A 19,203-nucleotide genomic window follows, 5' to 3' on the forward strand; every position below is an offset into this window, starting at 1 on the left:
GCTTTCTCTGTCATTTCTCTTTCTTTACCGTCCCTACTCTTGCCTATAAAAAATGCCTACATGTCAGTTTTGTGCTTAATGGCGATTATTAAGAATAGAGTCTCACATTTACAAGGCACATCAATTTTTTATGTCTGCATGCAACTGTAAAATACTAAAATCATTTTTTGTTTTGGAAACACGATGAGAAATGAAAAAAAAAAATTATTTGATGTAATATTCTCTCAATTAGCCGATATCTCTTGAGACACAACTTTAACAAATACTGTGAATGTCTTTAATACTTGCGACCACCTTAATCTTCATTCCTGCAACACAAAGCAATGAGACCGTTTCATCACAAAGGAGATTAAAATTGGATTGACATTGATATGTACTAGAGAAACTCACATTTGTGGCAAAATCCATCTCCTATTATCATAATGGGAATTTGAAGCTGTTGATTGAGTTAGAAGGGTATTTCCAAAACGCATAATTTCAAGTATTTGATTGGCTGCGGCCTACAGTGAAAGATTATGCAACTTCATCCACTGAAGTAGATAAGCCCATAAGGGCTTGCTGATTTGTGACAACCTTTATTGATAAAAAGTGTGTTCATAAACCACCAAGCATAGTAACTCCAGTACCCTGCAAATGTTAAGTGAGCATTGTTTGGACTACTGTTTAAAATAAAGCACAGAATGACCCTGGGAAGCAAATTTTAAAGGAATTACAATGTGGTTCATTTTTATGGTATTACATTGGAGAATATTACTCTCATGTTACATGAGAGAAAATTCTCTCATGCACCCATAAATCAAAGGTAGAATCCACTTTATATTTTTTCTCTTTTTTAATTTGTGAGTGCATGAGAGAATTTTTCTCTCATATAACATGAGAGTAATATTCTCCTATTACATTTTATATTTTATGTTGAGAAGCCATTATATCCTGCTACATCCTTTAGGATGACAGCAATCCAAATTTATGAACTTAGAATAACAGTATATACTAGTACTGTGCGAAAGAGCTACTAACCAAGCCATAATGATCCGGGTTCAAATGCTGGTAGAGTCCAAAAAAAAAAACCAATGAAAACATGAAGACTGTATATACCACCAAGAGTTACACACATGGAATGTTATCTAATTCCATAAGGATGACTAACATCAAATTCTAATCCCAATAGCCAAAGCTAATACAGAAATTAAGATCCTTTACCATCCTCTAGAAATGCTGAATCATCCTAAAGGTTTTTTTTTTCTTTTAATCTTTTCTTTCTATTTAACTAATGAGAAGGATTGTTATTTGATAGGATATCACCCATGCTCAGTGCATAATAAATGAATGGTGAATTCGGTATTTATTATGGGTATCAATCAGGGTGATTTTGTATTCATAAGTGATTGATTCGTAATTATGGGGGATTGATTATGTAATTATGAAGTAGATTCATGGGTGATTGATTATATAATTATGGGTGATAATCCTGTATTATGTGGCATCTGTTGTAAATAAGAAAGAGAAGGGAGTCATTTGGAGACTATTTCAGTGATTAGAAATTGGGAGTTGGAAGTGCCCCTCAAAAGCCCCACCCATTCAGTCATTTATCTTGTTAAGAGTGATTTAATCCACTGTACTTGGGATTTATCACTATTTTGTTATAATAATAATATAACATCAAAAAAAAATTCCCGTTTTTATCTCTCTATTTTTTGTTGAATCCTATCATTGTTCTTACTTTTTTATGAAGATTTAATATTTCTCCTCTTCTCCCCTAATGACATGCATATTAATTATGCTCACCAAAACATGGTACACAAGAACTAGTCCTACTCCTGCATAGGGTAATGAAGCCTCCCACAACAATCCCTCTCAACAGCAGTTCAAAGACTCTAGTTTGGGATCTTGTACCAAAAAGAAAGACACAATTTTTAATTACTCCAGGAGTAAGAGAAAATTCTTGTTCTCTACCATTCAAATTGTACCTCCTTAATTATATGTTACATCAATAAAACTTGTAGTTAAATTGATAACCCCTAAACATGAGGTGGTACACAACTACACATTTAATAGTACAGACTAAGATAAAACTCAAAACCATTCCCATTAAACCCAACTAACAAGGGTACGGTGAGGACAATACTTGTACATAATCTTATCTTTGCACATTTGCAAAGAGACTATTTTCCAGATTCCAACCCAGACACGGAATAAGATATCAATGAAAAATCAGCTCTCGAAAGAGTTTGATCTATTATCAAATGATAGATCTAATCTGTGAGTCCAGATTAGTAATTGATTATTGACTAACTACCTTGCCATTGTTACTGCAAAAAGATATCAAATGGATATAATAGCATCAATAGGATTTTGACCTGTCAAAAGATACATAAAATTGGCACTTCAAAATTATAGCAGTGTTTAAAATTATTGAACTTAACAAGATGAAGTTGATTCTGCATCTGAAGGATATTATTGTACTCCTTATCTGTCAACCACTGCCAGATTTGTGTGTTACCAATTCCAAATTCAATCAATTATTCCACCAACTAATGTATTTTGGGGAATAAAAACAAAATGAATTTTTTTTTTTTTTTCTGAAAAAATCTATTTTAGTAGAACCTCAACCAAATTCATGAATATGTGGATGACAAGAACAATAAAAAAACCAAAGAACAGAAATGAAACAAATATTAGATCGGTTCAATCCTTAAACTTCAACTTATTATGGTAATGACTTGTCGGTTATGTGCATCATAAGAACGTAACAAAACATAATTGAATTCCTCGTAGAAATCATCATCAAAGTCCACGAGACTTGACTCCAACCTAAATGACTAGTTAAAATGATAATCACCTAACATGTTATCGAAAGACAAAGGTATGTACCTGAAAATTGAGCAATTTCAAGAGATCTGTTTGAAATTTGGGTCCTTAGAATCCATCTCGAAACGACGTCGATCCGATGCACCTTAGTTTTGTTTGAACCTTTGAACATCCTTTGCTGAAGGGGTTGATGGATGCCATGCCAATACGGCATCACTCTGCACAAGGTTCTGAGATTGAAGATGGAGAAAAGGAAATTCCCAAACAGTACACACTCACAGGGACACAAAAACTATTATTATTTAATTAAAAAAAAACCACTAGAATCTGAAATTGGAGTGTAGGGTGTATTTGGTACAAGTATTTCAAAAGGATTAATGGTAAATCTTCTTTGGTAAACTCAATTATCATATTTGGTAGAAGGAACAAAAATTAGTTTCCAAATATCTAAGGATTAACGGTAATTTGATTTATAAAGAAAAATCACTATTCAGATTACTAAAAATAATATGGTAATTCAGAATAACAAGTAAAGGGAAAGCACAACAATAATTTTTGAGACAAAAATACTCCAACACACATAAAAACCTAGACCCAATCTATCAATTACAAAAGTAAAAATAGTTTGGGTTATTTTTATAAAATAACCCCATATTCCAAGTCATATTTCGTTCTAAACCAAACATGGAATCAGTCATCTTTATCCAATATTCCTGGTAATATTTTGGCGAAGCAAACACATTTTTCGTAAGATTCCAAGTAAACTCAATTTCTATTGTATTCCCATTAATCGTGATTCCCGGATACCAAAAAGTTTCTCTTATACCAAACACACCCGTGATGTTAATCTGTGATACCTGGATACGAAAATTTTTGTAAAAAATTGCCTCCACACCCGACACGCGGTTAATATTTTGGGACACGCGGTCAATTTTTTGACACGTTTCGACATATTTTTTCACACATAGTCAATTCTTTTGGACACGCGGTCAACACTCCGACATTTTTTTTAGTCTTAATTGTATTTTATTAACTAAACAAATAAAATAATTTATAAATCAATTTTTTTTCTGTTATGAAATTTGACATGAAAAATTAACAAGGTACGAAAAATTATTTTTCTTTCTATTTATGTTATGAAATTTGTATATTTGATTGATTATATGACTTATTATAGACTATTATATGTATTAAATATAAATTATATTATATATATTAAAAATTTTATTTAATATCAAAATATGTCTCAACGTGTCGAAATATGACATTTTTTAGAATTAACGTGTCGACGTGTCGTGTCTCGTGTCAGTATCGGTGTAACATAGATGTTAATCACCTATCCCTCACTCGTTAAATAATTAAGGGAATAAATCTTGTCAAATATTATTTAACATAATCATGTTAAATCAACCATAATAAAAGAAGACGATAATAAAAGAAGAGAAGAAAAAATATTAGAATAAGAAATAGTAAAATAATTACCATTGATACGATCATAAATAATTATAATATCTCAGATGACATTGTCATATTAATTAACACTTGAGGGAGACATAGGGCATGATTGACTGTGTTTTAGTTTTTTTTTCTTAAAAATTATTTTGTAGAATAATTATAGAAACAGCTGTTTTCTATGCTTTTTTGTTTTGAAAGTTAAAAATCAAAACATAAAACAAAAACAACTCAGATTTCTCTAAATTTGATTCAAAAACAAAAAAATAGTTATAGTTTTTAATTTTTTTTTATAAAATAGGCCTTACCAAACGAGTTTTTTTATTTTTTTGTTCTAAAAATCAAAAATCTATTTTAAAAAACTAGAGCCATGGATGTTTCCATACCATTATGAGCTCTCTCAACAAATCTTAGTGTATTTTTCTTGGTATGTCAAAATTCTATATTTGCTTTGCAAGATTTGGAAGCCAAGAACAACTTCAACTCTCCAATCATGCTCATTTCAAACTAAATCAAAAGTTTCGATGCATAAGTTCTCTTTAGTAGTCCAAACACAATATATTAAGATATATTTCTGAAATTAATATATCAATTTTTTAAAAATTTTAAAACAAGGTAGTGTCTTATATCAAGCTCTTGAAACTTATTTGAATGCATACACGGCTATTCAGCATTAAAAATAATAATTTGGTTGTTATCAAAAAAAAAAAAAAAAAATAATAATAATTTGGATACTAGATCCTTGAAGCACATACAAATTCTCATTTATATAACAATTCAAGAATAAATTTTTAAATTCAATGGGCGTAGCTTAGTTGGCAATACCGGCTGAGTAGGTGGGAAAAAAATTTAGGTTCGATTCCCTCCAAATACATATTTTTTAGAGAGCCGTCTCAAAGAGTTAATTAAGGTTGGTATACTAAAAAAATCAATATATTTTTAATATCAACATCAACATTAACAACACATTTATCCCAAACTAGTGAGGTTGGTGGTAGATGAACTATGAAAGATATGCATAGATTGAAAAAAAAAGATGAAAATAAAATTTAAATATATATATATATATATATATATATATATATATATAAAGCAGTAAACAATTAAAGGAAAGTATATTAAAATAAACTAAAGATAAAGATATATAGGAGGACAACAAATAATGAAAGGGTAAGAAATAAAATATAAAAATAAAAGGGGTATAAGGAGAAAAAAAGAAGTAAGAGAGAAAAGATGGGAAAGGGGAAAAGAAGTAAAAGAAATGAAGGAAAAAAGAAAAGAGAGGAAGATGAAGAGGAAAAGGACTAAAAATGGGTCATCTGGAACATAAGAATAATGGGTCTAACCCTCCACCATACTTATAATTTTTCTCCATTCCGTCCTAAGACACACCGTCTGTCAATTGATATCTCATTCCATTAAGTATTGTTTTACTACCTTCCTCCAAGTAAGTTTCGGTCTACCTCTACCTCTCTTAATGTCGATCTCTTGGTAGCAAACTTTTGTTCTTACAGGAGCTTCTAGGGGCCTTCTCATTACGTGTCCAAACCACCTCAATATATGTTCTCTCATATTTTCAACCAATAGTACTACTCCTACCTTTTGTCAAATATCTTCATTTCTGATCTTATTCATCCTCGTATAACCACACATCCACCTTAACATCCTTATTTTCACTACCTCCATTTTATGCTCATGTTGCCTATGTTCTAACCAACATTCAGCTCTATATAACATTGCAGGTCTTACTGTTGTTCTATAGAATTTTCCTTTTAGCTTAAGGGAAATTTTGCGGTCACACAAGAACACAAATGCACTATGTCATTTCATCCACCCTGCTCTGATTCTATAATTTACATCCTCATCAATCTCTCCACCATTTTGCAAAATTGATCCCAGATATCTAAAAGCATCTTTCTTGAGAAACTCTTGTCCAAGTAGATGTACGAAATCTTGATCTTGATCTCTTACCAGAGAAAACTCACATTTCATATATTCAGTTTAGCTTCTGCTTAACATGAATCTTTAAAATCCAATGTGCTTCTCCATAATTCCAGTTTTCTATTAACACTGAACTTGGTCTCATCAATAAGCAATATATCATCTGCAAAAAGCATACACTATTGTACTTCCTCTTGAATATCTTTTGTTAGTTCGTCCATAACTAAGGCAAAGAGATAAGGGCTCAAAGCCGAACCTTGGTTCACCTATCGTGATAGGAAAATAACTCGATGTTCCATTACAAGTTTCACACATGTAGAAGCACTATTATAGATATTCTTGATTGCATCTACATACTTTGATTGTACTTTTTTCTTCTCAAGAACCCACCATAAAACTATCATATGCCTTCTCCAAATCAATAAACACCATATGCAAGTCCTTCTTCTTTTCTCAATATCTTTTCATTAATTGTCGCATCAAAAAAATGGCTTCCATGGTACATCTTCCTGGCATAAATCCAAATTGATTTATAGAGACCTTGGTCTCTCTCCTCAAGCGATATTCAGTAACTTTCTCCCATAACTTCATAATATGGCTCATAAGCTTAATGTCTCTAGTTAGAATAATTTTGGATATATCCCTTATTTTTGTAAATAAGCACAAGCATACTTTTCCTCCAAGTATCTGGTATCTTATTTGTTTGAAGAATATTATTGAAAAGATTGGTCAGCCATTTTATTGCCACATCCCCCAGGCCTCTCCACACTTTAATAGGCACACCATCGGGTCCCAAAGCTTTACTAGTCTTCATCCTCTTTAAATCCTCATTAACTTCATGTGTATTGATTCTGCGTATAAATCTTATATTCAAATCATCATAAGCGTTCTCCAAGTCCACCTCTCTTTTATCGTCATCCCCACTAAAAAGTTTGTAGTTCATCCACCTTTCATTTACCTCTATATCTTTTATGAAAAGTTTTTTATTTACATCCTTGATACATCTAACCTGGGTAAGGTCTTTATTTTTCTTATTCCTCATTTTTGCAAGTTTATATATACCTTTTTCAACATCCTTGCTATCAACATTTTTATCCAAATCGAAAAAAACCTTGCCTCTAGCTTCTCGCACTGCTTTCCTTGCATTTTTTCTCGCCAATATAAACTTTTGCAAGTTCTCATCATTGGGACTTTTATGCAAACATCTAAAGCATTTCTTCTTCTGTTTAATTTCCTCCTGCACCTATCCATTCCACCACCATGTTTCCTTTGTTTGAAATCCATTTCCTTTACTTTCTCCCAACACCCTTCTTCCCACATTTTGGATGAACATAGCTGTAATAGCCTGTTACGTATCGGTAATGTTAACATTGCATATGGTATTAAGTGCAGTTACAATCACAGTAATTGAGATAATTAAATTATAGGTAAATTTTTTCCTTTGTTACTTCCTTGTTGTTAACCATTTACCATTTCCGTAATCAATTAAAACCAACACCGTAATTATAATTGCAAAACTCGCGGAAGCATAATACTTATTCTTTATAACCCCTCCGAGCAATACCATCAACTCTGGGTTATAAAACAACATCTTTTTTCAGATCTGTAGTGAGGTAATCGATTACCATCCTCAAGGTAATCGATTACCATAAGGTTATAGTAGAGGCAGAAGCTCAATTTTGGCTCCCTTGTTTTTGGTAATCGATTACCATACTCAAGGTAATCGATTTCTGAACTAGTTAACCGATTACTATCCTCAAGGTAATCGATTACCAGCCCTCACAGTGGCTGAAATCTACATCCCCTGCTTCAGGTAATCGATTATCACACTGAAGGTAATCCACTACCCTACTGGATAATCATGTTTTGACAACTTTTTGACTTCAAAAGAGACCAAGTATCTCTCTCCTAGCACTTTAATACTCAATATAAAACCTGTACAATTACTAATGTAGGTCATAGGCCCTTCCATCATGCATAAACCTTGTACAATGTATCAATTGCAAGATTCACTATTTCATTGCTATTTAAACATCATATAGCCAATTTACATCAATAAGTCCCAAATGCCTCAAAACATAATATGTGGCCATGGACAAGTCTTATGCTCACCAAAATACCAATATACACAAGAGGCATGAAATATACATCAATTACAAAGACTTAGAATCTAGTCATGAACACCAAAAGCATGGTAATATCAACATGCAACATGTTCATAACCTAAGTTCAAAATACTAGATACAATGCTTTGTGCATCAAATATAACTCTCCAAAATGCTATACTTTCCATATGAACACCCTGATCAACTCCTCCTCTATGCAGGCCTCTTGCCCGAAGGCCCTCCATGCTCACTAGAACCTGAAATGATGCCCCCAAACGCGGGGTGAGATATACGAATATATCTCAGTAACCCAGAGGTTCTGGAGATTACTCCGCCCAATGGCTCACTCAGATGTAAATCAATAATATATTACAACAACCAAAAAAGGATAAAGCAAGGGATTTAGTGAAGTAGGGATGCATAGGGAGTAAAAATACGATGAAGCTGGAATGGTCGATGCCAAAGCCACGCAACATCCGGCTTATTGGCCTCGGTATATAGTCTACGGGTCCTCATCCAAGGAAGTGTTCCTAGAACATCAACCAAGGCACCCTTCCATCCATATACACCCGAGACATTCCTAGAGTGCTCCTCAACGGATGACACGCCATGACCCCAGGTCAACTGGAACTCCCTCACGAAGACCTATCCAGTGGAAGTCCGTAACACCCGAAGGCAACAGTCTACTGACCAGAGACACGGTACATCCTATGTACCACTATACATACATAAATGCATGAGTATGTTATAATATACTACCAACATACACCTCAAACCACTAACTCCAAGGGGCATGGTGGAGCACACACGAGGACTAACCCCAGTACCAAGGGATTACCTCAAGTAACTCCTTCACAAGCTCCGCTTCCTTGCTCCTCAAGAAAGCTCTCCAACGTAAGCTCCAAGCTCAATCCTCCACTATGGAATCCGTGAGATGAAATTTACAAGACCATATACAATATGATCAATCAATAATTCACATAACAAGCAATTCAATTTCACAACAATAATACCCAAACCTATCCACTTAGGCCTAAAGGCTATCTTACATTTATTTCAACTATTCCATTCATTTTAGTCCTTAAACTAACTCATCATTCCACCATTTATGCACCAAGGCATCAACCATTGATTACACAATATTTTTCACATCATTTTCCCCAAAATTCCCTATAGGTCGATGGGTTCCTCCTCAATCACATAAGGGGATTTTCAACTATTTTCATATGATTTAACCATCATTAATGATCCTTATTAATATCCCAACAACCAACCATTAATTCCCAACCATCAAATTTATGATTTTCAAGACAATTCCCATCATAAACATATCACCTTAAATTTTTAATGCTTCAATCATCATCATTTATCATTCTAAACATTAAATTCCAAAGGAGCAACATCATTAAAAGCCCCCAACCACATCAACCAACCAACACATACACTTAGGTTTTACCAAAATGTGATCTCTTCATAAACCAATTAAGAGTTGGAAAACTTACCACCAATAGCTTCCTATGGCCCAAGGGGATGATTTCCAATCAATGGATCAAACCAAAAGAACACCAAAATCCCCCAAAATACCCAAATTTTTGTGGCTGAAAATGGGGATTATATCGTCACACAATGCTCCCCACAAGATGCACTCTACATGAAAGTCACTCACAAGATCAAGGGGAACAACTATGTAGTTGGAAGTTTCTCTCAAAAGTGTCTAGAAAAGGAGATGAAAATTCAAAAAGTCTAAAGCCTCTTCAATGGCCAAGGAGCTTGACGATGGAGAAGAGAAGAGGAGAGAGAAACTTCAGATTTTGTGTCTCACTTTGCCTATTCAATCACTTAAGTGGGTTCCACATGTCACTTAACTTTCTTAAATCATCCATTTTAACCCACAAATTCATAATCGACATATTTTTCTCATTCAGATCATTTTTTTACTTCCTAGAAATACTGATCATATTTTTGCACTTGTTTATACAATTATACCGAAATATTTTACACCATAAAATCACTATTCATCAAGTTTTTAGAAACTTGCCTAACCACTCAATTTTTCGTTCTGGATCGATTTCCATGGTTAGTTTTCCTATTTGAAACTTTCTACTCAATTTTCCTTTCCTAGGGTTACGTGTTTGTCAAATGACCTTTTTACCCTTTTATGCATTTTGACTCTAAATTCAAGATTTTCCTTAATTCTACCCTTTAATTCACATTTTTATATCTAAATATATGTTTTAAAAATATGAGGTGTTATGGTAGCCATCTTATTCCATATTTCATTTGTTCCTCCATCAAACTCCCATGGTCCTTCATGAAGCATTATTTCCTTGAACTCTATCTGCTTTTTCTCCTTTAGCTTCCACCATTTTATCCTTGGGTTCTCTGCACTCTTCCGTATTTTAAGTTCTTTGTTAAATTGAATTTCTAAAACTGCCAGCTTATGTTATGTAGCGACATACTTTTTAGGGTAGAGCTTACAATCAACACAAGAGGTTCTATCTTCTCTTCTAGCCATAAAGAAATCAATCTGACTACGATTTTGGCCATTATGATAAGTAATTAGATATGACTCCCTTTTTTCGAAAAAAGGTGTTCGCTAGCATCAAATTGTAGGCAAGTGCAACGTTCAAGATATCTTCTCCAGCTTCATTTCTCGTCCCATAGCCAAAACCTCCATGAATTCTATCAAAACCTCCTCTGCTTTTATCAACATGACCATTTAGATCTCCTCCTAAGAAAATCTTCTACTCTTACGGTATCCCCCTCGAAACCTCCTCCAAATATTCCTAGAATTGGTTCTTATCGTTTAATTGCAATCCAACTTGAGGGACATACACACTAAGGATATTCAAAATTAAATCACCCACTACAAGCTTAACCAGAATAATCATGTCGTCTTTCCTTTTGATGTTAACAACTTTATCTCTGAAACTTCTATCAATCATAATTCCGACATCATTTCTATTCTTGTTTATACCTGTGTACCACAACTTGAAACTGGTACCTTCCACTTCTTTAGCCTTTTCTCCAACCCACTTAGTTTTTTGTAAGAAAACAATATTCACTTTCCTTCTAGCAAAAACACATGCTAACTCTCTTAATTTACCCGTTAAAGTTCCTATTCCAGCTTCCCAATCGCATCCTTAACCCTTGAATTACTTGCCTGCCACACTCGCCTATCTGCGTGTTGGGACCTTGACCTACTTGTCACCAAATTCGGATGAAGATGTGGGTGACTTGCCTCTGGGAAAGGACCCTAACTCATTTATTACTACACCTGGAACCCAATGCAGTGCCTTTCCTTGTGGCAAGGGCCCTAGCCCATTTTTCACTACACCCTGGGTCTGATGCAACACGTTACTATGAAGGGTACATCCCAATAAGAAACCATAAGGGTTCATCTCATAAATATAGCTATTTTTTATGGCTGGCTCGCTACACCTAACATCAACCCTCCTCCTTTATCCTAGCTGGGACAGGCCATCCATGCAAGCACACATAGGAGGAGTTTGAAAGATCATCATATGCAAGCAATATTCTTACAGTTTCAATCTAGTATTAAGGGCATAATGTGGAATACGGTAAAAATCTTGAAGTTTTGTATTCAATTGATTGATTATTTTGAGTAATAATAGATAATTTGGTATTTCAGTAACCTGAAATTTAATTTGGTATTAGAACAATAAAAATTTGGACCGATATATAATCGATTACATAATTAATTAGTAAAGCTAATGGGAGTGGGTCATCTCATGTGTTAGTTAACATAACCATGTCATGTTAGAGGATCCCAACCTTTCATGGGTAAATCAACGGTTATGATCTTGTCACTCACTATTCTAATATTTTCTCTCTCTCATTTCCCATCACCATTCATTTACCTATAAATGGTTAGGATCTCTCCACATGACATGGTCATGTTAACTAACACATGAGAGCAGTGTTTTAAAACTTGGACCGATCATCGAACCGGTCGTGGTACTGGGTCACTGGTTCAACCGGGTTGAACCGGATTTACTGTTCACATATTACAAATATAAAAATATTTTTTTTGGAAAAATAAATAACGGGCTTTAAATTATTATATAACTTAGTTTTATGAGAAATAAATATAAAGCAACAAAACAAAAACGTTTAACGGACCATCCAGTCATTCTACCGGTAAACCAACAACCTTTGATAATTGATAATTCCTCTTTAAAAACAAAAAAACAACTATCAAGATCTCATGAAACTCCCTGAGTGAAACAATACCTCGTTGGACTTGCTTTTTTTTTCTTCTGTGGTTGGCACCTTTTCCTTTGGTCGTCTTTGATTTTGGGTTTCTTTTCTTTTGGGTTGTTGGTTTCCATTGGGTTGTGCTTTTGGGAAGGAACAATGGATACACTAGAGAAGAAATCAAGCGGTGTCGGTTGAGCATAAAAGCCAATATGAGGAGGGGCCTGCTTGTTATCCTCCAATTGGAAGATTGAGACAATAGGGTGGTGGTTCTTGGAAGAGTGCCGTAACTCTGATACTTTTGTCCCCTCTTATTGAGTACTCTTTCAGGAGAAAACGCTTACGCATGCGCACGCACGCTTCTCCAAAGAAACTGCGTAACCTTTTCATTATTACTCGAATTGAATCGGAGATTCAGTGTTTGGAGAAACCCAAATCAAGATCGTTTCTTTTTTGAAGATTCAGTTTTTTTGGCTCCCTGCTCCAACTGGGTTTCCTCCAATTTCTCATAAAGGGTCTTCAGTTCTACTAGATTATTGAATTCCTAATTTGTTTAATTCAATTGAGCATAAAAATCCCTGTTCTCTGTACTTTTTGGCCATTATAACATGCCACTGAATCTGATTTGGCGCGGCCATGTTGGTTTGAAGGTTGAGGAGGTTCCACATCGACGAGAAGATGAAAAAGAAATATGTTTATAACCTATGTTGGATGTACCCATATCAAATTGCGTTGCTTCTATTACGTAAGAAGGTGGGTTTTTAACAACCCAACGGGTCCCGGGTTTTTACAAAACCGGCCGGTCGAACCCGGTTGTGACCGGGCCAAAATGGTTGGAGTGCATATCTGATCCAATGGGTAGCTCGAATCGGCCAGGAGACCGGTTCACCGGTTACCGGGTTGACCCAACCGGTTCGAGCGGAGTTTTAAAACACTGCATGAGAGGATTCATTCTCAAAGCTAATAGTTGATTATTTTTCAAATGAGCTTTCAAAGTTGCTCCGGTTGAATTAATAATTGATTGTTTTAAGTAATAATAGCTTATTTTATATAAAAAGAAAAAATTTGCTTTTAAGTTTGTTGTCAATGATCGACAATGCAAAATCAATTATCTCATATAATAATTGATTATTTGCGAAAGTCTAATATCATGTATTCTCTTTTTGTTCCAAATAATCAATTATTTTTTAAGATGTGAGAATTTCAAAAAAAAAATTAAGGTCAAATAATTGATTACTACTCAAATCTAAAACAAAGACACAAGCTTTAGACGCTCATTTCATTAGAAAGAAAAGAATGAAAGAAAAATAGAGTTCGAAAGAGTAGGAAACTTGATATTTGAGTTGAAGACCACAAATTTAGTGCTTGGGAAAACTAAAAAGTTAGAAAGATAAAAGATCTAAAATCCATCAAACTAAGCTTTGAATTAAACTTCCTTTTCTAGAAGTGCTTTGGAAGAATAAAATCTTGAAGGGTCAAGCAAAATGGACGTTAGGAACATGGCTAACATACTCAAAAGTAGGGTGAATTGAGTATTACATTATTTTTTACAAATGCCATCTTCTTGTTTCCAAATTACCTTTACATGCTCACTTTGATATTTGAAATGATTTTCATCATATTCAACCAAACCAAGATACACAAATTTTCATAGTTAAACAGCTTATACTAGTATATAAAAGATGGAGAAAATGTTTGTCCTTTACTTTGTGTCATTTTATATCCTGTTCAGTCCTAGAGAACCGTATTGCTATACCGTATGGTATGCACTCAGAGAAACCCTAGAGATAGGTATCTAGATTGGCTTATAGCCAATTCTCCAATCACTACGCACAAGCAATAGGCTTATAGCCAAGACGTGGGTGTGTGCACAATGTTGACAGTAATAGTAAATAGGTCAAAAAGTGTGTACCTGGGGTTGATAAACCCTTAGTTTACCATGTTTTTAGGCTTAATTATGTTTGCTATATATATCATGAATTGCATGGAAATTAGGGTTTTATACTGTAAAGTTACAGTAATTGAATATTTTGCTAACATGTTGTCATAATTCTGAATTCAAGAGTTTTTTGATACCTATTATGGCATTTTGGAATCAAAAGAAGACATCAAGTTGAGTTGAAGTCACAAGAAAGCAAGATTTCAAGTGTGTACCAGCTAAAGGAGGACGTTTTGGCGTCCATGAATCATGTTTAAACGCACAAAAGGAAGAAAACAACCATTACTCCCTGGAGGAGAGAGTTTTGGCGGCCAAACAACACGCCAAAACGCTCCTGAAGCAACCAAAATCCTTCGAAGAGCACGTTTTGGCATGCTACTGGACACCAAAATGCTTGGAGGCAGACAAGAATGCACTATAAGCACGTTTTAGCGCACAAATAGCACGCTAAAATGTCCATGCACGGCCAAGCTAAACTGCAGGAAAGATTTGATCAAGATATGCAGCGGATTCTATAAGATACAAAGAGGAAACACAACAACCTTGATTGAGATAAGATATAACTCCAATAAGAAGATGTGATGGAAGATCACAACAAGATTTAAAGCTCAAAATCATCAACCAATCTCCAAGATATCAAATGCAAAAAGGAAACAAAGATGAAATCAACCACAAATCTGATATGGATTCATTGGAGATTTAATGAAGAATACAACTCCAAAAAGCTATAAAAAAAAGAGCTTGGGGTCAAGACCAATACACAGACACACCGAGGAATTACACAACCACACCAAGGAATTACACAGAGACCCAAGGGAGGAATCCTGTTGCGGAGCGCTGGAACACTGAGGAACCAAGTCAACATCATATCAATGGAGGCTTAGGGTTCTCTTTTCTTTATTATTTCTTTTCAATTCAGTATGCTAGAGTAGTCTTTTATGTAGTTAAGGGTATATGGAACCCAATTGAATCGTTATGTTTATGAATTGAATTGTCTCCAAATCCTGTTCTTTTCATAATTGAATAAATTATCTATTTTTAATGCTTTCTATGAGTTTGTTCCTTATAGAATGATTTTGGGGAATTGTATGACAATAGGGATGTTGGTGCATGAACCCTGACTTGATAATTTATCATAATCCTTGTGATCTAGGAATAGGCATAGGGTAATTAAGCAATCTTATAATTCTTGATCTTAATCCATGTTTTCTTGGGGAATAATCGGGGAACTAGAGTTCTTTCAAGATTACATAGATTTATGGTAACAAGGAATTGAGCCGTAATTAACTTAGATAGAATTGATTGGCAATATATTAAGAAACAGATTCATGACTGTTTAATTCATAACATATTGAGGAAATTGGGGAAAGTCGAAACCTTAACTACGCTTGTTTTAAATTCTTAATCAAACATCATCTTCATTCATTCTTTTAATTCTGAATTTCCTTAATTGCATGATTTTAATTGTTTTTAATTTTAAGTTCTTTGAACCACAACTCTCTTCATCTAAATTCTTGATTGTCCAACTAAGACGCGATTAGCGAACTAGTGCTTGAAAATTCTGATCCTCGTGGGAACGATCTCGTACTCCGGTACACTTTATTACTTTCACGATCGGTGCACTTGCCGAGTCACAACAAGTTTTTGGCGCTGTTGTCAGGGATCAAATTCTTCAACATTAGAAGTAACTAATTAACTTTTAGATTGGACGTTTTAATTTTCTGCACTTTATACATTCTTCAAAAATATTTTTCTGCATTCTTTGTTTGTTTATTTTTTTTAATTTTTCTGTTTTTCTGTTTTGTCTTTTTTCTATTTTTCTGTACATCTTTTCAATCTTAGCTTATGCGGGTACTCTTAACCCGCGAATCTTGCAGTTTGATCCTGAGATAGAAAAGACAGAAAGGAAACTTAGGAAAGACGCAAAAGCAAAAAAAGCGAAGGAAACAAAGGCATCAACTTCGACGGAACCAAATAAAGAACCTAAGGAGGAACCTATGGCAGAAAATAATCAACTCGCTCCAAGAACGTTGGGGGATTACATGACCCCAGCTCGAGTCCCACAGACGGCAAGCATTGTTAGACCAAACATAGAGGCTAACAACTTTGAACTGAAGCCGGCACTGCTACAACTGATTCAAAAAGAACAGTTCGCTGGAGGGAGCACAAAGAACCCCTATAGTCATCTCGATAACTTCTTACTTTACTGTGATACATTAAAAGTAAATGAGTTCCTCGTTATGCTATCTGGCTCAGGCTATTTCCATGCTCACTGAAGGATGAAGCAAGAGATTGGCTGCAGTCTCTACCTGAAGGAAGCATAACCAATTGGGATGACATAGCAAGAAAATTCTTGGCTAGATTTTTCTCAGCTTCAAAGATGGGAAGGCTCAAGTCGGAGATCACTGCTTTTGAACAAAAAGAAAGCGAATCTTTGTACGAGGCTTGGGAACGATTCAAAGGAACACTCAGGAAGTGTCCTCAACATGGAATTGAAGCATGGGAGAAAGCAAGAATCTTTTTCCAAGGGATGACATCCACCACAAGAACACTGGTAAATGCTGCTGCAGGAGGCTCTTTGAAAACAAAAACTCCAGAAGAAGCGCTAGAATTGCTGGAATCCTTAACTTCTCAAGAATTTGACAATGCCCTAGCCCCAGTTGCACCAAGAAGATCAGGAATCATGAAGCTTGAAGGCTATGATGCACTCTTAGCCCAGAATGAACAAATGCTACAAATGCACAAGAAACAACAAGAACAATTAGATGCTCTTAATAAAAAATTTAATTGTTCTCAAGTTTCTTCTGTTTCTAATTCTAATATTAAATGTGGTATTTGTGAAGAGGCTCATGCAACTGAGGATTGTGACTACATCAGAACAGCTGAAAAGCCACCAACGGAGGTCAATGGAATCTGGTATGATCAAAAGAATCAGAACAATCTAGGAAGGAATCAATATGGTAATCAAGGGTGGAAAAATCCTAACCAACACCCTGGGTTGAGTTACAAATCAAATTACCAGTTGAACCCTCCTATGCCATTGCAACAACAACCTCAAGGCACCACATCAGAATGAGAGAAGGCTTTTGCACAACTATCCAAGACAACATCCGACTACATTCAAAATGCAGATGCCTTCAGAGATGAAACAAGAGCTTCATTCCAGAATCAAGAAGCTTCGATCCGGAACTTGGAGACTCAAATTGGTCAGCTATCAAGGCAGTTCACTGAAAGAACTCAGGGCACCTTTCCAAGTAACACTGATACGAACCCAAAGGTACAATGTACTGCAATTGTCACAAGGAGCGGGATCGTGATTCAGCCTGTGAAAAAGCCACCAGTTGAAAAGAAGAAAGAAGCCGAACCAGAAGCTGAACCTGAAGTTGAGAAAGAGAAAGAAGAAGATGCAGTAGAAGCGGAAAAGAGCAGTCCAGAAAAGAAGCTGTTCAAATGAGAGAAAAAGAAAGCTCTGGACAGGCAACCAAAAGTGGCAGACCCGTCTCCTTATGCAAAAATTCCATACCCTCAGCGGCTGAAACAAAAGGTCCAGAAACAGCAATACACCAAATTTCTGGACATCTTCAAGAAGCTGCAAGTCAACATTCCTTTCGCAGAAGCCCTGGAAAGCATGTCGAACTATGCGAAGTTCATAAAAGACCTTCTATCAAAGAAACGCAAGTTGAAGGAATGCGAAACAGTGGCCTTGACAGAGGAGTGCAGTGTAATCATCCAGAAGAAACTTCCTCCCAAGCTAAAGGATCCAGGAAGTTTCAGTATTCCTATAGCCATAGGAAATATTGAAGTAGGGAAAGCACTATGCAATTTGGGAGCAAGTATAAACCTGATGCCACTATCCATGTGCAGAGCTCTTGGAATAAAGGAGCTCAAGTCGACTACAGTTTCTCTCCAGTTAGCTGACAGATCGATCAGGCGACCAGATGGGATAATTGAGGATGTTTTAGTTAAAATTGACAAATTTATTTTCCCTGCATATTTTGTAGTTCTGAATATGGAAGAAGACACCGAGATTCCCCTATTGCTTGGAAGGCCATTCTTAGCCACCGCAAGGGCAATGATCGATGTGGAGCAAGGAAAACTGATGCTGAGGGTGAACGAAGAAACAGTCACCATTGACGTCTTCGAATCAATGAAACATCCAACTGACGGAGGAGACTGTTTTATGATTGACATAATACAAGAAACAATTGATGATGCTATGAAAAAAGAGAGTTCCCCACTCGTGTTAGAACAAATCAACGAAGAAGTTGAAATAGCTGATAAAGAACTAGTGGTGGAATGAAAGAAAGAAAGAAAGATGACATCCCTCTTGGAGCACCAAAGGTGGAGCTTAAGGAGTTACCTCCAAATTTGAAGTATGCCTTCCTTGGTGACAACAACACATATCCGGTCATCATCAATGTTGAGCTATCAACCGCAGAAGAAGAAAAGCTTCTCAAAGTGCTGAAGAAACACAAAGCTGCCATAGGATGGTCCTTCTCCGACCTAAAAGGTATAAATCCTTCCTTTTGTACTCATAAAATTCTAATGGAAGATGATATTAAACCTGTGAGGCAGCCATAAAGGAGACTCAATCCAACCATGAAAGAGGTGGTTAGGAAAGAAGTAGTTAAACTATTGGATGCAGGTATAATCTACCCGATATCTGATAGTGCATGGTAAGTCCTGTACAAACGGTACCCAAGAAAAGAGGAGTCACCGTGGTAAGAAATAAGAACAACG

The 19,203-nt window shown here is 35.3% G+C and overlaps 1 protein-coding gene, 1 long non-coding RNA gene and 1 other non-coding gene across 3 annotated transcripts; 1 reads left to right on the forward strand and 2 right to left on the reverse strand.

The window, feature by feature from the left end:
- Positions 1-177: 177 nt before the first annotated feature.
- On the reverse strand, positions 178-3,070 carry LOC133294425 (uncharacterized). Its single transcript, XR_009749204.1, has 3 exons — positions 2,872-3,070; positions 391-627; positions 178-308 (listed from the first exon to the last, which is right to left on the reverse strand). It is a non-coding gene; the product is annotated as an uncharacterized LOC133294425 (long non-coding RNA).
- A 13,779-nt stretch (positions 3,071-16,849) lies between these two features.
- LOC133294430 (small nucleolar RNA R71) lies at positions 16,850-16,956 on the reverse strand. Its single transcript, XR_009749208.1, has one exon. It is a non-coding gene; the product is annotated as a small nucleolar RNA R71 (small nucleolar RNA).
- Positions 16,957-18,091: 1,135 nt separating this feature from the next.
- Positions 18,092-18,763, forward strand: LOC133294427 (uncharacterized). The gene has a single exon (XM_061493082.1). The coding sequence runs from the start codon at positions 18,092-18,094 to the stop codon at positions 18,761-18,763; it is 672 nt and encodes a 223-aa protein (XP_061349066.1).
- The last annotated feature ends 440 nt before the right edge of the window (positions 18,764-19,203 follow it).

This window comes from Gastrolobium bilobum, unplaced genomic scaffold (genome assembly GCF_033153095.1).
Source record: "Gastrolobium bilobum isolate Gb01-03AN ecotype WA unplaced genomic scaffold, APGP_CSIRO_Gbil_v1 utg105119, whole genome shotgun sequence".
Classification (NCBI taxonomy): Eukaryota; Viridiplantae; Streptophyta; class Magnoliopsida; order Fabales; family Fabaceae; genus Gastrolobium; species Gastrolobium bilobum.

Excerpts from the sequence above, each read along its gene's own strand:
- LOC133294427 (XM_061493082.1), top strand. The coding sequence starts at position 18,092 with ATGTCGAACTATGCGAAGTTCATAAAAGACCTTCTATCAAAGAAACGC.